Consider the following 18,467-nt stretch of genomic DNA (forward strand, 5'->3'; position numbering starts at 1 on the left):
TTCTTTGAACCTCTGTGGTTTAAAAATCTGGCTGGAAATCTCATTAGCATAGCTCCCCTCCCCCCACAAGTTTTCTGGTGCTGCCTGACTCCAGCTAGGCTGGAAATACCACAACCAAGGAATTTCCACCTTTGATCCCAGGTGAATCCAGGTGTATCAAAAATGGGGTGAGGCGGGAATGTTAACCAAACATTTGTGAACTATCAAAAACGGTTCAGGGTTGAGTGGAGCTTCAGCTTTGGTCTTATTTTACCTGCACCAATTAATCAGTGTCTGAGCAACCCAGGAAACACAGCCACGTATGGACATCCGAGCCTTAACATGTTGGCCAGAGCGCATGTGAGCCATGGTTCAGACTAACCCACGTACTGTGTCTTTAAACAGAGCAAGGAGGCCGAAGGGCTGGGACAGCAGGGTGTAACCAGTTCAGCCAGACAGTCGTCACACATGGCAGTGCTCCCGGACAGGCTCTGTGCATTGGGAGGGATTATCTGGGGTTTAGTCACTGCACTGGTATCACAGGCGGATGCACTAGGCACTCAGCCCAGGTCCACCCTGCCCCTCGCAAGGTGTTGTGCGCTACTTGCCAGAGGACTGATGAATACACACTTCCGCTTACAGGCTCAGCCCTCTGCTCTGTCACACCTGTAAGCTTTGGCACAACAGCACCTGAGCAAACTTGCGCCCTTAGAACAGTGGCTGGACTGGAGTCACATACAGAAGCCGAGAACAGACCTGAGCCACTGCACAGAAGCTGAGGGAGAATTAGAGAGGGGAGCCTGGAGCTATCCTGTACCCCTTGGCAGAAGCCGGGAGAGAGTCAGAGAGAAGCCCGTGATCTGAGTGCCAAGCAGCAAGTTCCTCTTGCACCTCTGAGCCTCCCGCTCCCTTCCTTTGCCCTGCAGGCCTGGGGGAGATGAGCATTTCATCAGAGCACCGATCCCTTGGGAAACAAGTCACGAGCAGTCTACAAACGGTGAGGGGGCCTGGCAGTGTTCTGTCTGGTGGGGGTCTCAGCAGTTTGCGGGTGGGAACAGCATCCCCCTTTGCCCCATTCTGGATGTTACGCTGCTTTTAGCCTGCTTGCCATTTCTGAGGCTTTGGGGTCAGCCAGCACCCAGAGATGTGACCCAGTCCATTCTGAGCAAATTGGTGCCTCCAGCTTAGACACAAGAGTTCTGGCAATGACACAGCCTGCACTAGGTAGTGATTTCTGCTCCTGAACTGAAGGGTTTAACTTGTATTTGTTGGAAAATTAAAAAAAAAAAAAAAAAGACCCAAGCTTCTCTTGCTCCATGGGGTGTTATATACTTGACAGTTGCAACAAAGTTATCTCAGCATTTTAGATTTGCAGAACATTGACACCAGACTAGCATAGCAGGTTCACTAATTCATGCTAATATTAAGGACACCTAGGTCAGGTCTACACTAGGAAATTAGGTTGGTATAACTATTCAGGGTATGAAAAATCCATATTTCTGAGCAACACAATTGAATCGACCTAACCCTTGATGTGGACAGCGCTAAGTCAGCAGGAGAATTCGCCTCTCGGGGAGATAGCGTAGGTAGTGTCTTTACTGAAGTGCTACAGTGGCATAGCTGCCACTAAGTGTAGACTAGCCCTTAGTGAGAGTCACCGGTAATAATAACCAGCTGTTATATAACGGTTGTCATCAGGAGATTTCAAAGTGCTTGACAAAGGAAGTCAGTATCATAATCCCCATTTTATAGATTGGGAAACTGAGGCACAGAGCTGGAACATGACTTATCCAAGGCCAGTGGCAGAGCCAGGATGACAACCTAGGTCTCTGAGTCCAAAGCTAATGCTCTCACCACTAGGCCACATTACCAAGAGTTACTAATTAGTGAATAGCCAATAAAGATGGTAAAATTGTTAAGAAAGCTGCACTAGTGAACGTAAAACATGTTCATTTCCTTTGACAGTAGTTTGCTGTTAGCCATTGACGACAACCCTTTGTAAAAGTTTCTGTAAAAGGAGCGAAGGCTGAGGAGTATAAGCCCTTGCTTCCCAGCCCTGCTGTTTGATCTTTGCTGGGAAGTGGGGTGAAGTTGCTAGTTTTCAGGTGGACTTACTGGGTTGTGGGCTAGTGTAAAAACACGGAGTGAGGTTCCACTATATAAATATTGTTGAGCCTTGGTCTCCTTTTCCCTGCACCTGCCGCAATCATTTACACCCGTCAGGTGGGTGTGAAATGCTTCCCAATGTGAATGACACCACTGTGCACCCATTTTGCTTTGGTGTAAGTGACTGTGCAAGGTGCAGGACAATGGAGAATCAGGCCCTTTTTATTTCACTGTTCCTTTGGGCCTAAGCTTATATGTTACCCTTCATGTTCCCCCTACATTTTCTGGCTACAGGCTCAATCCTGAGCACCCAGAACCTGACCCAGCAAAGAACCTTGAGCTTGTGATTAGTTCTGACGGAGTTGATCCTTGCATGATCAAGCCCTGTGTTCAGGAAAAAAAGCAGATGAGTGGCTAGGTGTGGTCGTAATAGTATAATGCATGTGACTTGCATTCCGGTGTAATTGTTTTAGAGACCACAAACCTGCTTCGTCCCTGACTTTTAAATAAACAAGAAAACCACCCCCCCCACACACACACATACTTTGCTGCACTGAGCACTCAATAAAGTGGCTATGCAGAAAGGGGTGAGGTGTCACTTTTTCACCAGTCAGCTCTGGGGGGTATTGTGCTGCTGGAGGAGCCATCAGAAGTAAAACTAAGATTGTGACCTCTCTGGGCATTCGAAGATCCCAAGGCATTTTTCACAAAAGTAGTGACATTATGGCCTGCAGGAATTCAAATTTGAGTAAATTCCCCTGTAGTTTTAGGTTGGCGTATTCTTCTTCACTTCATGGCCTAAATGCTATGGGAAAGTTTTAAGGTGTCCTGATAAACAGCTGTTATCTTCTACTCCAGAAATGGCTGCATTTCAGTGGTGCGTGATCAGCTAATCTGGTCCAGCTTTTGGATTTATAACAATGCCCCAAAATAGGTAAAACTAATTTGGGGTTTTGTTACTAAAATTACACACAGCTCTTGTCCCAACTCTTAAGAGAAAACCCAAATCAAGGGGAGAGGGAAATAGAACTTTAGCTATTAATACTGTAACAAATCCTTGGCTGTCCTCATGCTTGTTGCTATCACCTCACTGAAGCTTCACAATAGCAGGGAGAGACCTCAACACTTCCTGTTCCCAAGTCATAGGCCTCTATTATGTGAGCTAACAGGGAATGTGAAGAGGCAGGATGGTCCCAGCAGTTAGGGCTCTCACCTGAAATCCAAGTTCAAGTCCCTGTGTGACCTTGGCCAAGTCACTCAGTCTCTCTGTGCCTCAGCTTCCTAACTCTAAAATGAGAAAAATGGCACTTCCTTACTGTGATGGGTTGGATCACAGAAACCCACTTGGGAACTGCCAACTGATGTCCCAAGACTACTTCTGCCCCTGCCTTCTCTGCCAGCTCAGGACTCCAGCACCCTGTCTTGCTGAGCCAGACACGCCCGTCTGCTCCAACACAGACTCAGGGTCTGAACCACGTGCCCCAAAGCTGCAGACTTAACCTGAAAGCGGCTTACAGAAGTGTTCCTGTCTTTAACACTCAGATGCCCAACTCCCAGTGGGGTCTAAACCCCCAAATAAATCCATTTTACCCTTTATAAAGCTTATACAGGGTAAACTCATAAATTGTTCACCTTCTATAACACTGATAGAGAGATATGCACAGCTGTTTGCCCCAGCCCCAGGTATTAATGCGTACTCTGGGTTAATTAATAAGTAAAAAGTGATTTTATTAAATACAGAAAGTAAGATTTAAGTGGTTCCAAGTAGTAACAGACAGAACAAAGTGAATTACCAAGTAAAATAAAATAGAACACGCAAGTCTATGTCTAAGACAACTGAATACAGATAAAACCTCACCAGTTCCAGTAAGCTTCCTTTTACAGACTAGTGTCCTTCTAGTCTGGGTCCAGCAATCACTCACACTCCCTGTATTTACTGTCCTTTGTTCCAATTTCTTTCAGGTTTCCTTGGGGGTAGACAGGCTATCTCTTTAGCCAGCTGAAGACAAAATGGAGGGGTCTCCCAGGGGCTTAAGTAGATTTTCTCTTGTGGGTGGAGACCCCTTCCTCTCTTCTATGCAAAATCCAGGTCCAAAATGGAGTTTTGGAGTCACATGGGAAAGTCACATGTTCATGCATGACTGAGTTTCTTACCAGCCAAGCCACATTCCTGGGAAAGCTCCAATGTGGATTGGCGTCTTTGAGTTCATTGTTGGCTTACGTGGTTCTTGACTGGGCACTTAATTTGCACATTCCTTTCTCAAGAAGCTGACCAAATGCTTTACTAAGGCTATCAAGCAAGTATACAGCCAATATTCCTAACTTCAAGTACAAAAATGATGCATGCATACAAACAGGAGGAATGTATTCAGTAGATCATAACCTTTACATAGATATGTTACATGGCATATGTAGCATAAAACATATTCCAGTTATATCATTCATAAGCATATTCCCATGAAGTTTTATGGGGTACACCATCACACCTACCTCACAGGGGTGTTGTGTGGAGAAATCCATTACAGAGTGTGAGGTGCTTAGATATTATGGCAATGGGAATGATATAAGTATCTTAGACAGACTCTTGGTTAGCTATTAGCAGGATATGCTCTCAGATGCAGTTCCAAGTCCATCCAGTAGGGGTCAGTGACACACTAGCCAGTTAATTCCAATTTCCCGCTGCTCTAACTTGTAATGGGTGTGGTATTTTCCCCCTGTGACTGCAGCTGTCACCGATCGTGGAGTTAAACATTGGCGGGGAGGTGTACACAACAACACTAAGCACCCTGAAGAAACACCCTGGCTCCAAGCTGGCAGACATGTTTACTGGCCAGCCCAAGCTCAGGACTGACTCAGAGGGGAGGTTCTTCATTGACAGGCCAGGCACCTATTTTAAGTACATCTTGGAATACCTCCGCAGTAACCAGGTGCCCACCCAGTGCATCCAGGACGTGTATAAAGAGGCACTGTTCTATGACATCGAGCCTCTGGTCAAGCAGCTGGAGGACTCCCCTCAGATTTTTGGGGAGGTGGTGGCAAGGAAGCAGTTTCTGGCCCGTGTGCCCAACTACAGCGAGAACATTGAGCTGATGATTCGCATCGCCCGGGCGGAGGCAGTAGCATCCCGTCACTCCAGCGTCACAGTGTGTGTGGTCAGGACCGAGGAGGATGCAGCCAAGTGTCACAACGCCCTGAACAGCTTGGACATGGATAAGAAATCGGTGGTGAAGTTCGGCCCCTGGAAGGCGACGCCGAGCATTTCTGACCTTTTGGATTGCATTCAAATGGACATTGAAGCCAAAGGATACAAGATTTCCTTCCAGCCCCACGTCACAGAGAAAGGCTTTCGGTTCAAATCCTACGACTTCTTCTACAAATTTCTGTTCACCTGGTGGTAGCAAAAGGGAACTCTTGGCAGTGATTTTTAAACGGCTATTAAAATAAATAGACTTCTGTTGTTTTAATACAGAGAATCTCTCAGCGATCAGATTCTGGGATCTGGCCAAACTGCACACCGCACAAGTTGAGATGTGTGCGCAATGGGGGTGTAAAACCTCTCCACCCCCATGCTATTCCAAAACTGAGTCAATCGTGTACAGGCCTGGTCTTCCGTGTAAGTCAGAGCAGCCTTAGACTGATTGCTACTTGCCCCGAGGGGCAGAAACCACAGTCGGGACCAGAGCAATAAGGGTGCCCCGGTCTCATCCTCTTTACTCTGACCTCATTCTGTGCAAGCAGCCAGGGCTGGGAGTAGTATTGCCTCTACACCAGCTCTGGGGCAATCGTCCTGGGACTGAGTTAACCAGATTTACAGCCCGAAACAGTGGTCAGTGTAGTACAAAGTAGCCTTATTGGAGGATCTGGAACAGAATTTTTACTGTTGCTACACATATACGATAATAGGCAGAAAGAACTTGGCTTGGCTTCCAGATCCCTGGTCGTGTTTGCAGTGCTGGGGGGAAATCATCTTTGTAAAGCAGCAAATCAGGTCTGGAAGTGTCATTGAGAGAGAATGACACTTCCAGACCTGGGAGTACACCAAGTCCTTAGTCTGAATATAGCTTCACTCTTAAGGGTACGTCTGCTCTTGGAGCTAGGGACGGGGTGTGTGATTCCCAGCTCGAGGAGACATACCCATGCTAGCTCTGATTGAACGAGCATCCTCAAAGTACAATGTAGTGAGTGGCAGGAGGCGCTAACCGCCCTGAGGACATACCCGTCCGAGACCCTAGAAACATACTCAGGGTGGCTAACCCAGCATGCAGCTCACCCTGCTGCGGCTACTTTCTATTTTTAGCGGACTAGCTCAGTGGGAGTTCACACAGGTATGACTCCTTGAGGAGGGAATCACACGGCCCCAGCTGCAAGTGCAGACATACTCACTGGTCTCTCAGCTACAGCTGTGCACGATCAATGATATGGCTTCAGCTGAAGGAGTTACATGAGCACATGCAACTCAGGGGCAGCTGGTGAACTTTAGGGGCATAGCAGAAACCCCCAGGGCTCCCACACACACACACTTAGCCCCAGAACTCTGGGTGCTCTTCTCTTCCCCCGCATTCCCACCTTGCTTAACCCTGGCCTCTAAAGTCTCCCTCCTCCCCCCTCCCTTCACCTGAATATCTCCTTATTCCCCCAGCCCCTGTTCCCCACTAGTCCCAAGCCCCTGAGGCTTCTTCACCTCCTAGGCCAGGAGTGACTGACAGATTTACCCATTCAGCAGAGTGGCTCTTCTCCTGAGCCTTTTGCCTTTCTTCTTGATTCCCTGGGGCCTCTCACAGCTCCTTGTCAGTTCCTCCTGCCTCTTCTCCTCTCCTACAGACTGTGCAGTCAAGATCTAAGAGGAAGCAAGCGGTGGGGATTTTGAGTGGCCTTTGAGTGGTGCCTGGAGCCGCCCCTGTAAGGACCCCTACCTCTCCCCTAGGTGTAAAGCAAAAGGGTGTCAATGCCCAGGTTGACAACCCACTCTCTAGCAAATATCATTATTATTGATGATTTGTATTGTGGTAGCACTAGGAGCCCCAGTCATGAACCAGGTCCCCATTGAGCTAGGTGTTGCACAAACACAGAACAAAAAGATGGTGTCGCCCCCAAAGGTTTTCCAGTTTAAGTTGAACATGTTCTACTTGTTAATGCAGAAGTGTTTAGCTATTGTTTGTGCCATCAGTTATGCCTCTTTAAGTGCTACAAATGAATATGTGCATCAGGAGACATCGTGAAACCCCATGATGATTATTAGATGGAAGAGTCTCATAAGGTACTTCCAATAGGACAAACTACAGCCTGATTCCTATAGTCTCTACTAAAGCAAAACTCCCTTTGACTTCAGTGAAAATTTTGCCTGAGTAGCGGGTGCTGCATTGGGTCGGTCCTCTATCGTTTTTTTAAACCTTAATATTCACAAATTTATTTTTATTTATTTTTATACTCAAGACAGCTGATGATTTTAAATTATTTACTACCCCAAGGATATCTGAAAATCATATTGGTTATTCTAGATCATGGTTATGTTTACTTTTACTCTTGTAATATGGGTTGCCTCCTATAAAGGACAATATGTGTTTTGGGACACTAAATAAATAGATACTAAATAAATACACTTTTAAAAGCCTCTTTGCATAGTATAAATCTACCTTCTTTATTATCCTCTTAAAAAACCACAAAGCTTTCCTTATATACTACTGGGTTAGACTCTATCTTCATAAAGTGTAGTATAAAATGCCTACATTCTGGTTATTGTTCTTCCAGTGGTGTAAATCAGGACTGACTTCACTGAAGTCAGTGCAGTTACACTGTGTAAAACTGGTGTAAGTGTGAGAAGCTTCAGCTCCCTAAAATTTTGAAGACTTGGGCAACATTTTTAAAAGTGACTAACGATTTTGTGTGCCCCAAATCACTTACAGGGGCCTGGTTCTCAGAAAGTGCTGAGCACCCACTATCACTAGTCACTTTTGAAAATTTCCACCCTGATCCACTATGCTTTGCCTTGTGCATTTTTTGTTCTTGGGGAGTTCCGTACCCAAGGCCTAGAAGTCTAATACCCACTGAAATAACAGCCTCCCTTGATTGACTTCAATGGTCAAAGAACCTGATCCTGAGATGTACCACCCTCCTTCAAATCCCACTGTAGGCAATGGGAGTTGAGGGCATTGAACCCTTCACTGGTTCTGGCTCTAGCTCAGTGCTATATACGGTAAAATGTTTGCAAACCAAACCCAAAAGCACATGAAACATACCCAGTTTGGGGTCTGATTACAAACTTAAAACACAGCTTAGGTTTGGGGAAAACACATCCCAAACACAGAATTAAAACCACTATTTTGGGGGGAAAATTATTTCTAAACATTATTGGGCCAAATTCACATATCGCTGATGCAACTCTACTGACTTCAGTGGGTTCACACAGGAATGACTTTGGCCTGATATAGTCTGTATTAATGTATAGCAGGGGTAGGCAACCTATGGCACAGGTGCTGAAGGCGGCACACGAGCTGATTTTCATTGGCACTCACACTGCCTAGGTCCTGGCCAGCGGTCCCGGGTGCTCTGCATTTTAATTCAATTTTAAATGAAGCTTCTTTAACATTGAAAAAAATTTATTTACTTTACATACAACAATAGTTTAGTTATATATTATAGACTTATAGAAAGAGACCTTCTAAAAACATTACAATGTATTACCGGCACGCGAAACCTTAAATTAGAGTGAATAAATGAAGACTCAGCACACCACTTCTGAAAGGTTGCCGACCCCGATGTATAGGAATCTAATCTTTTCAAAGAAAGAGAGAGGTGAGCCTGAATCAACCTCTCAGAACTGAATACCTCCAAACTTTGTGGGAGAAATGGGTTCCGAATCCATACTCAGATCCAGAACTAATGTCTGAGCCCTATTTCTTTGGGAGGCAGGGGACTTGAAGTCTGGGTCCCTTTTTAGTTCTTGTATTCACAAAAGGCTATAGTTAAAGAAATCAAACTTCAATGGGAAGCTTTTTCCACCTCCTCCTGACTTCAGCAAAACCAAATGCATCCCCATGAAATTTTGCATGCCACATCTCATACCAAGATAGAATTTTTCTGGAAAATTTGGGTCACTTTCATATAACTTCAAATCTTTCAGTTTGGACAAGAAAAAGGGTAAACTCCAGATGGTTAAGTGTGTCTAAGTGCTGCCGAACCGTCGCAGATGGGCAAGGCCAGGACAACTCAAGCAAATATGTTTCACCCTTATTTACTTAACCTACATCAAATACTTACAAAACACAATTAAAAATAATTGTCCTGCCACAGTATAATAGTAAATCTCATAGACTGATATCCTAGAATTTGAAAGGCATATTTTATAAAGAAATCAGTAAAACCAGTCTTGGCATGAAGCAAGACAGTCTTTTATATATTTTAGCATTTTTTAAGTCCACCTTGTGGCTACTCTCAGAGTACATGTGCAGGTATTTATGAAAACATGTTATTGAGAACAGTAACAGGAATTAATTTCCCTTCTGTATCACTAAATTGAACTGAAATACTCTTTCCACAAAGAAATTCAGACTGGAAATAAGGCTTACATTTTTAATAGTAAGTGGGTTATAGTCCAAGAAAGCTTATGCCCAAATAAATTTGTTAGCCTCTAAGGTGCCACAAGGACTCCTCATTGTTTTTGCTGATACAGATTAACACAGCTATCCCTCTGAAATACGGCTCCCCTCATTTTTAATAGTGAGCATAATCAACAATTGGAATAATTTATCAAAGGTTGTTGTGAATCCTCTATCAGTGGCATAGCTTATATCACGATTAGATGTTTTTCTAAAAGATCTGCTCAATTCAAACAGGAATTATTTGTGGGAAATCCTACACTCTGTGTTACACAGGAGGTCAGATTAGATTATCACAATGGTCCTTTCTGGCCTTGGAATCTATGACTCTATGTCAGTGGTTCCCAGACTTTAACAACCTGTGAACCCCTTTCACTAAAATGTCAAGTCTCGCGAATCCCCTCCTAAAAATGAATATTTCCAGGGATTTTCTCCTTTACCTGAGTATAAATTATAAAAGCAATGATCTTGGAAATATAAAATTTGTTATGACATGCTTATTACACACTATTTATTATTAATTATTATTTATCATTACAGTATTTTTATTACATTATGAAAACGGCAACACTCTTGCAAGATCTCACTTTCATAGCTTGTATGACTTTGAAACAAGGCACCTATGTTTCATCAAGGAGTATCAGATGTGAAACAGCATGAAGGTATTTAAGAAGCCAACTCACAGAGTTTCTCCTATACAAGCATTCAGGTCTTGAGCAGTCCAGGCAAACAACGCACATTACAACAAAGCTTAAACTTGTTCTTCATAATTTTAAAAACAATATTAGTTGCTTATTTCATTTTAAAAACAGCAAAAAATATCCACCTCCATTTCCATTTCTTATAAGGAGTATTGAAGTTTAAATCTCCTCAGTGTGATAGATATGCTTGCTTTGATCTGCTTAGCTCTTGGAAGTCCAGGGGCTCCAGGCTGCTGGCCACATGCTGCCAGGGGGGCCTAGGGACAACTCTATCCGCCATTAGGGAATTTTTTCCTGAGAACCCCCTGTAACATTTCACAAACCTCCAGCAGTTCACGAACCCGTTTGGGAACCGCTGCTCTATGTCAGAGGTCTCCAAACTGTGAGGTGTAACCCCCTAGGGAGCAGCAGAGGAACAGTTGGGGGTAGTGAGGCAGCTGGGCTATTGCCCACAGGGGGTGGGGAGGGAGTGCCAGCCAGCCCCCAGCTCTGCTCCAGCCCCATCCCCAGTCACAGCCCTGGCTCCCAACCCGCCGCCTGACCGTCCCCAGCCTCAGCTCGGCTCTGCACACAGCTGGGGGCCTGGCTGCTGGCTCCTAACATAGCCCTGCTGCAGCTCCACTCCTGGCCTGTGGCCCCCAACGTGGCCCTGCTGCAGCTCCACTCCTGGCCCTGCCCCCACTCCCAGCCTTGGTCCCTGACCATGGCGCTGTCCCTGGGCCCAGCTGCAGCCCCAGCCTCAGCCCTCTTACCCCTGTCCGTGCCCTGGAGCCACAGCCCCACTCCTGGCCCTCAAAAGTTTGGGGACACTGCTCTGTGTGGTCACCCCACTCAGGCAACAGCCCGAGGAAATGTTCTCACACTATGCCTGGAAGGAAATAACAGTTCGGGCCCCTCTTGGACCATGAGGGTGTCAGGGACTTGAACCCCGACAATCTGCACTGGGACTCTAACCCAGGCAACCTTGACCCTACTCAACGGGTAGGTGGATGTTGCTGGATTTCTACGAGCTTCAGCTGGTTCACAGAACTCGCCTTATCGCCAACACAGAGATCAGATCACCAGGCAAGGCTCCTCTAAACCGGAGGATGCGCGCTGCATTGCCTCAGAGTCTGATTCCCCCGCCGGAGAGTCAGACAAAGTCCCGGCGGAGTCGCCAAAGATGTCAGGGACTTGAACCCCGACAGCGAAGTTCGTTGTCTGACCGCAGAGAGACAGGCAACACCAGCAAGATCTGATCAAAAGCTTTTTATTGACAAGTGCATGCATCAATAGAGAGCAGCTCGTTTTCAGAGAGAACCAACCCCCTCTTTACAGCTTAGTATTAGCCTATATAGACAGTTTTATTACGTCATAAATCATTTACTTAAGCAACCCACCCCCCTTTGTCTAACAACTAGAAACTAGATACCTTTAATATACACGCATGCATAATTCCCTATGTCTACAGCATTAGATTGTTAATAATATCTTAACAAGCACCAAAAGTTAGGAATGTAGGGGAGTGAAAAAACAACCCAAAAACCAAACCAGAGAGTGAGTAAGAACGTTGGGAGTTAGGGTTTTTTTATCAGTTTTTTAAACACTGTTTCTAACACAGCACAGCTGATACTATGCCAGGAATGCAGCTCCTCACTTATTTTACTTTTTCCCAGGGCTTTGTGAAACATGCTGTTTCTCAGTATTTTTCACTCCAGGATTACCCAGAAGCCCTTGTTAGCCTGACTTCGGTCAGGTTGGCATACCTGTTTTGTCTGCTATATCTTTATTTAGGCCTAACAAGGGGAATAAATTTGTTAGTGACACACCCAGCACCCAGTGCATTGGAAGGGACAGATACAGAAATCTATTTATGTGGTAACAAAAGACCCAATGAATTAAAAAATTTTTTTTTCTGGGAATTAAAAATGTGGAGCCAGATCCTGAGCTCTGCTGATTGCCCCAGCTGAGACTCTGGCTCAGGCTCCTGATTTGCACTACAACCTGCCCCCTTGACTCAAGGCCAGTGGGGGAGCTGCAGCCCAAACAGGCCTCTCTTTAGCCCGGGAGTCACTGGCCATAGAGAGGAGACTTCCAAGTGTCTAGGAAGGACAGTTTATCTTCCCGTCATCGTCGGCATCTCTATGGTTTCGTTTCCGGGTGCGGGGGGGAAGGAGAAGGGTACGGTTCAGTACGGTGGCTCAGGCGGCTCACGCCCTGCCGAAGGCGAAAGGCGGCGGTGGCGGGGCTCAGCATGGCGGCGCACCTGAAGAAGCGGGTGTATGAGGAGTTCACTAAGGTCGTCCAGGTAATGGGCGTAGTCTGGAGCACGAGGGGGAGGCTTGGGAAGGGGACTCCCCCGGGGGAGGGGCCCGGCTCCGGGCCGAGCAGGGCGACTCCTGGGCGGCCTGGGGTTGCAGGAAAGGCCGCTGGAAGCCTGAGGCCTAGCACTGAAGCGCCTCCCAGTCCCAACCCGGGATCCGGGAGAGGCCTCGGGCGGCTCCTGCTCTTCCGGAACCACTAGTGCTGGGAGGGCAGCGCAGGGGAGCCGGGCAGCTGCCAGCCACCCCGGGACCCCTCCGGTGTGGGGATGCCCCCAAGGGACCCCTCCGGAGCGGGGCTCCACGGGGCAGAGAGCCCCGGGGCAGGGCCCGCCCGCCCCAAGCGGTGGGTCGGCTGATAAAGTGATGGAGGGGCTGGGGCCTGGCCGCTCGGATGTCCCGCCTCACGCCGTGTCACTGCCCCGCAGCAGCAGCACGACGAGATCTCCGCCAAGAAGCTGCGGCTGACCAAGCCCAGTAAATCGGCAGCGCTCCACGTAGATCTGTGTAAGGCCACTTCGCCGGCAGATGCCCTGCAGTATCTGCTTCAGTTTGCCAGGAAACCAGTGGAGGCGGAAAGCGTGGAAGGAGTTGTCAGGATCTTGCTGGAGCATTATTACAAGGTAGGGAAATAGGGTGCCGGGGAGCAACCTGCAGGACGCTTAAAGCAGCAGGAAGTGGAAGCACGTTTGTACGGGTATATTTCCGGACATGGTTCTGGTTGGAGGGGTGTGTGGCCCAAGCGTTTGGTGATAGAATGTGGCGTTGCTAAGAGTACATAGGGTTTTGGAGTGAACTTCCCCAGGCTGGGGTGACAGACTTGGGTTAGCCGGGCTCCTGCTAATAACATAACTGTGTAGATAATGCTTTGAAGTTGCTGCTTGGGATCTGAAGTGTAGGGAGGTGGATGAAATTCGGAGCACCCTGGTATTACTGTGTCCCATTGGTTTTCATCAATCCACCAAGTTTCTATGATGCTTATTATATCAATAGCATCATTTAATACCAGTTGCTCAAGTTCACACACCTTAGTAGTTAAACTTCTTGTGTTTGTATACAAGCACTTGTAAAATCTGTCAATATTTACTTGTCTGCCTTCATCTGATGTAATTGAATGGAACTCTTTTTCATTTGGCTGTTTCTCTTTGGTTCCTGCCTGTACTTTATCAGCTTCTATCCTCTTCTCCTTACTAAGATTATAGAATTTCCCTTTTAATCCTCCCCAGTGGATGTGGTTGTCCAAACCATGTGTTCCTCTCAGAGGAGAAAGTAAGCCGGTCCAGTCCGGTGAGGCATACCAGCAAGAGCCAGTATGCTGTGCCGGACCGGACCGGCTTCCCCAGGCTAATGACTTAAAGGACCCAGGTCTCTGTTGCGGGGAGCCCCAGGCCCTTTAAATCGCTGCCAGAGTCCTGCCGCTGCTATCCCAGGGCTCCAGCAGCAGGGCTCATGATTTAAAGGGCATGGGTTCCCCACAGCGGCCAGAGCCCCAGGCCCTTTAAATCACCGCCCGAGCCCCACTGCCAGAGCCCTGGGGTAATGGCAGCAGGGCTCTGGCGGTGATTTAAAGGGCCTGGGGCTCCACTGCAGTAGCAGCGGCTGGAGCCCCTGAGCCTTTAAATCTTGATTTAAAGGGCCTGGCTATTTAAAGGCCCTGCCTCTTCCAGTTGAGGCCATGCTCTCTGCTCAGGACTCCGGCGTACCGGTAAGTCCTTTAAGTTACTTTCACCCTTGGTTCCTCTGCACCTATTTTTTTCTCCCAGCCCTTGGTTTGAAAAGTGCATTACTACCTCTTTAATTTTACATGCCAGCAATCTGGTTCTGTTTTGGTTTAGGTGGAGCCCATCTGTCCTGTATAGGTTCTTCCTTTTTCCAACGTTTTCCCATTCCTAATAAATGTGAATCCTTCCTCCAAACACCATCATCTCATCCACACATTGAGACCCTTCAGTTTTGTCTGTCTAACTGGCCTGTATGTGTAACTAGAAGCATTTCAGAGAACCCTACCATGGAAGTGTTGGACTTTAATCTATTACCTAGCTGCCTAAATTTGGCCTTCAGGACCTTTCACCTACTTTCCTCTATGCCATTGGTACCTACATATACCAACTGGCTCCTCCCCAGCACTGCACATAAGTCTGTCCTCAACCTTCACACCTGGCAGGCAGTTTGCCATGCAGTTCTTTTGGTCATTACAAACCCAGCTGTTGGTGGAAAACTCCCTTGTAAAACTCTCCTGTTTGCTGCTCCTCTGGGCTGCTCGGTGTCCTATGCAAAAAGAGTTGGTGGTCTAAGCCAGTGGTTCTCAACCAGGGGTATGCAGAGGTCTTCCAGGGGATACATCAACTCATCTAGATATTTGCCTAATATTACAGCTGGCTACATAAGCACTAATGAAGTCAGTACAAATTAAAATTTCATACAGATAATTACTTGTTTATACTGCTCTATGTACTATACACTGAAAGTAAGTACAATATTTATATTGCGATTGATTTTTAAAATTATATGATAATTAGAAATGAGAAAGTAAGCAATTTTTCAGTAATAGTATGCTGTGACACTTGTATTTTTATGTCTGATTTTGTAATCAAGTGGTTTTAAGTGAGGTGAAACTTGAGGTACACAAGACAAATCAAACTCCTGAAAGAAGTACAGTAGTCTGGAAAGTTTGAGTAAAACCATCATCCTAGATTTGTGGTTAATTAGCACTCTGGTTGGCAATTTCAGCAGATAGGCCAAGAAGCAAGTTGGCATGCCGGATGAAATACAGTGCAACCACATTTATCTGATCTAATTGGGACCGGGCCCAGATCAGGTAATCAAAAATTGGGATAATCCAGAGAATGGGAAGTGCGAGGCTGCAGTGCTGTCTGATGGCCACAGGAGAGATCGCTCGCTCTGGACCTGTGTGTGCTGGTGGTCGGTTAATATGGAGAGCCAGATAATGTAGTGTCAGATAAACGGGGGTCTACTGTATGTTATCTCTGCAGATGGTCCCGAAGGGTAGAGCTCTGTGCGGAGAGAAAATTTGTAGCCACATCCGATCGGCAAACATGGTTCGCGGATATAAAGTGAATATCCACAGATTTGCAGGGCTCTAGCTGTAAAATTGTCATGGTTGTGTCATACTCTCAGGGCAGTGTGCGGGAAGCTTGTAAAGCTGCTCTGTTGTCCCACTGTACCTGCTCTATGGACATTTTAGTTCAGACTCTAGGCTTTCAGTTTGACCCATGTCACCAGCTTTCAGCTATCTAATAAATGAATAATGAAAAGATGTATACTTTGTTGGCATCTAGATAATAGTCTTCCCCCTAATCTATACGTTCAGACCTCAGTGTGAATAATAGATCTGCACAGCAAACTGAAACTTTGCTTCTGAACAGCCTCGTGATGATTCCCTTTTTAGGTAATCATTACTTCCCTTGTTGATGAAGTCACAAGGGGAATTGCTTTGGTCATTTTCAGCCAACTAACCTGGTATCTGCGAAGGTATGAAATTCAGAACAGTCCTTCTGGGATTTAATTTTGTGAACCCCATCCTGTTTTATCAAATTATGTAGGAGTTCCCTGTTATAATTGCTATTACTCCCTTTCCAAGATGCTCGGTTGAAGACTATTTCTTGCCCTCTTTCTGTGCATGTTCACAGGCTGAGAGGTAGCTTGTTCCCACAGTGTCCTCAAAAGCATTAGCAATCATACCAAGGTTGTAACTGCTTCATGAATACCTAGATAGGTTGTTAATTTCAACATACTTCTTTCTATATCCTCTTATATTTTATCTTTGGGTATGTCTTTACTACCTGCCGGATTGGTGGGTAGCGATCGATCCAGCGGGGATCGATTTATTGCATCTAGTCTAGATGTGATAAATCGACTCCCGAGCTCTCTCTCCTCGACTTCTGTACTCCAGCGCTGTGAGAGGCGCAAGCAGAGTCGACGTGGGAGTGGCAGCAGTCGACTCACTGTGGTGAAGATACCACGGTAAGTCGACTGCTGCCACTCTCCTGTCGAAGACAGCACGGTAAGTCGATCTAAGTATGTTGACTTCAGCTACATGTAGCTGAAGTTGTGTAACTTAGATCGATTCCCTGCCCCCTTCCTCAGTGTAGACCAGGGCTTTGCGTCTATCCCATATTGAACTCAGTATAAGATTTTTAAGCCATATTGATTTATTTCTACACATTTTCTGCACTGGCATGTTGATTGAGACTATTTGGTGGCTTTCTTCTTACTCTTCACTAAAATCTTGATGGAAACTTTCATTGCCAAATATGACTTTCTAACAAACTGAAAGAATACAGGTGCTGGCTGGTGAGTCTTGCCCACATGCTCAGGGTTTAACTGATTGCCATATTTGGGGTCGGGAAGGAATTTTCCTCCAGGGAAGATTGGAAGAGGCCCTGGAGGTTTTTCGCCTTCCTCTGCAGCGTGGGGCATGGGTCACTTGCTGGAGGATTCTCTGCACCTTGAGGTCTTTAAACCACTATTCGAGGACTTCAGTAACTCAGACATAGGTTAGGGGTTTGTTACAGGAGTGGGTGGGTGAGATTCTGTGGCCTGCATTGTGCATGAGGTCAGACTAGATGATCATAATGGTCCCTTCTGACCTTAAGTCTATGAGTCTATGAATACATAACATAAGAAACCTAACACATCCTGGCCATGTCCCAGGAAAGCCGTTGGGACAGATTTCCCATAATGTGTATTTCTCTTGCTCGTCTTTCAGAGGGAACAATTGCATGAAAATATGTCTGGGAAGAATAACTATCATTCTTTAGAATAGGGTTGGATATCATACTTCGGGGGAGGAGGGATAGCTCAGTGGTTTGAGCATTGGCCTGCTCAACCCAGGGTTGTGAGTTCAATCCTTGAGGGGGCCACTTAGGAATCTGGGGCAAAAATCAGTACTTGGTCCTGCTAGTGAAGGCAGGGGGCTGGACTCAATGACCTTTCAAGGTCCCTTCCACTTCTAGGAGATTGGTATATCTCCTATTATTATTATTATTTATTAAAATTACCCATGCATTGTCCAACTGACAATGGAGAGTGGAGGGTCATACTGACAACTTGGTAGGAGCCACAAGGCAACATCTAATTATAATTGGGCAACAAAAAGACAGAGATGAAATTCTGTGAAGACAATACAAGATAACATACATGGTTAAATCTACACATAAGCCTGATATTTCAAGTGCTTCACAGCCACAACTGGGGCCAGATTTTCAAAAGTGTTCAGACCCGACAGCTTCCATTGTGATGTTCTGGACAGATTTTCTGAAGAGCTGAGCACCCAACATGCTGTCATCTTCTGAGAATCCTGTCACTTATTTAAATGCATAAATGGGAGCTGTAATCTTTTGAAAATTTGGCTCTTAAGAGCTCAGAGTTATTTGCAGCTGAGCTGATCCTTGGAGCCTTTTCCTGACTTGTCCACTTGGCCAAGAGTAGGGAGCTGGAGGTTCTTCCTCTTACCTGTGTACTGGTCCATGAGGTAACGACCAGACCTGGAAGCTAAGGTCAGTTTCCCTAATCCACTGCTCAGGGCCAGGAAGTGGGAGAGAGAAACACCTCAATAATCTTTTTAACTTGTTTAAAAGAAAATGGCAAGACTCATTCATGTAGGATTTAAAAAAAAAACACCCTTTATTAGAAATAGTTAATTTCATTGAAATCTAGGTTAATGGTATCCTTTTAATACAAGAACATCAGAGACATTGGAAATGTGTGTAAGCATGTAGTATATTCTGTGGAAATCTGTGCCTCACATTATTGAGGTAAACAGT

General features: G+C 46.0%; 2 protein-coding genes across 5 annotated transcripts in view; both read left to right on the plus strand.

Annotated features, from left to right (window-relative positions):
- The first annotated feature begins 498 nt into the window (after positions 1-498).
- Positions 499-6,095, plus strand: KCTD14 (potassium channel tetramerization domain containing 14). The gene is made up of 2 exons (XM_045021047.1): positions 499-976; positions 4,812-6,095. Exons 1-2 carry the CDS (start codon positions 917-919, stop codon positions 5,481-5,483), a joined length of 732 nt encoding a protein of 243 aa, XP_044876982.1. The 5' UTR covers positions 499-916; the 3' UTR covers positions 5,484-6,095.
- Positions 6,096-12,464: 6,369 nt separating this feature from the next.
- INTS4 (integrator complex subunit 4) overlaps positions 12,465-18,467 on the plus strand; it is a 60,797-nt gene continuing 54,794 nt past the window's right edge. For 2 of the 4 annotated variants that reach the window (XM_045021058.1, XR_006580421.1), the window contains exons 1-2: positions 12,466-12,668; positions 13,110-13,304. In XM_045021058.1, the coding sequence (XP_044876993.1) occupies positions 12,615-12,668; positions 13,110-13,304 (249 nt within the window). In that variant the 5' untranslated portion in view covers positions 12,466-12,614. Of the gene's footprint in view, positions 12,669-13,109; positions 13,305-18,467 lie in introns of all 4 variants that reach the window. The other 2 variants (XM_045021066.1, XM_045021077.1) reach the window with 2 other exon arrangements.

Source organism: Mauremys mutica, chromosome 1 (genome assembly GCF_020497125.1).
Source record: "Mauremys mutica isolate MM-2020 ecotype Southern chromosome 1, ASM2049712v1, whole genome shotgun sequence".
NCBI lineage: Eukaryota > Metazoa > Chordata > Testudines > Geoemydidae > Mauremys > Mauremys mutica.

What these genes read in the sequence shown, in the direction of transcription:
- KCTD14 (XM_045021047.1), top strand. Translation starts at nt 917, where the DNA reads ATGAGCATTTCATCAGAGCACCGATCCCTTGGGAAACAAGTCACGAGC. An exon ending in TCACGAGCAGTCTACAAACG is followed by an intron (nt 977 to 4,811) that starts GTGAGGGGGCCT and finishes CTGTGACTGCAG; the next exon opens with CTGTCACCGATCGTGGAGTT.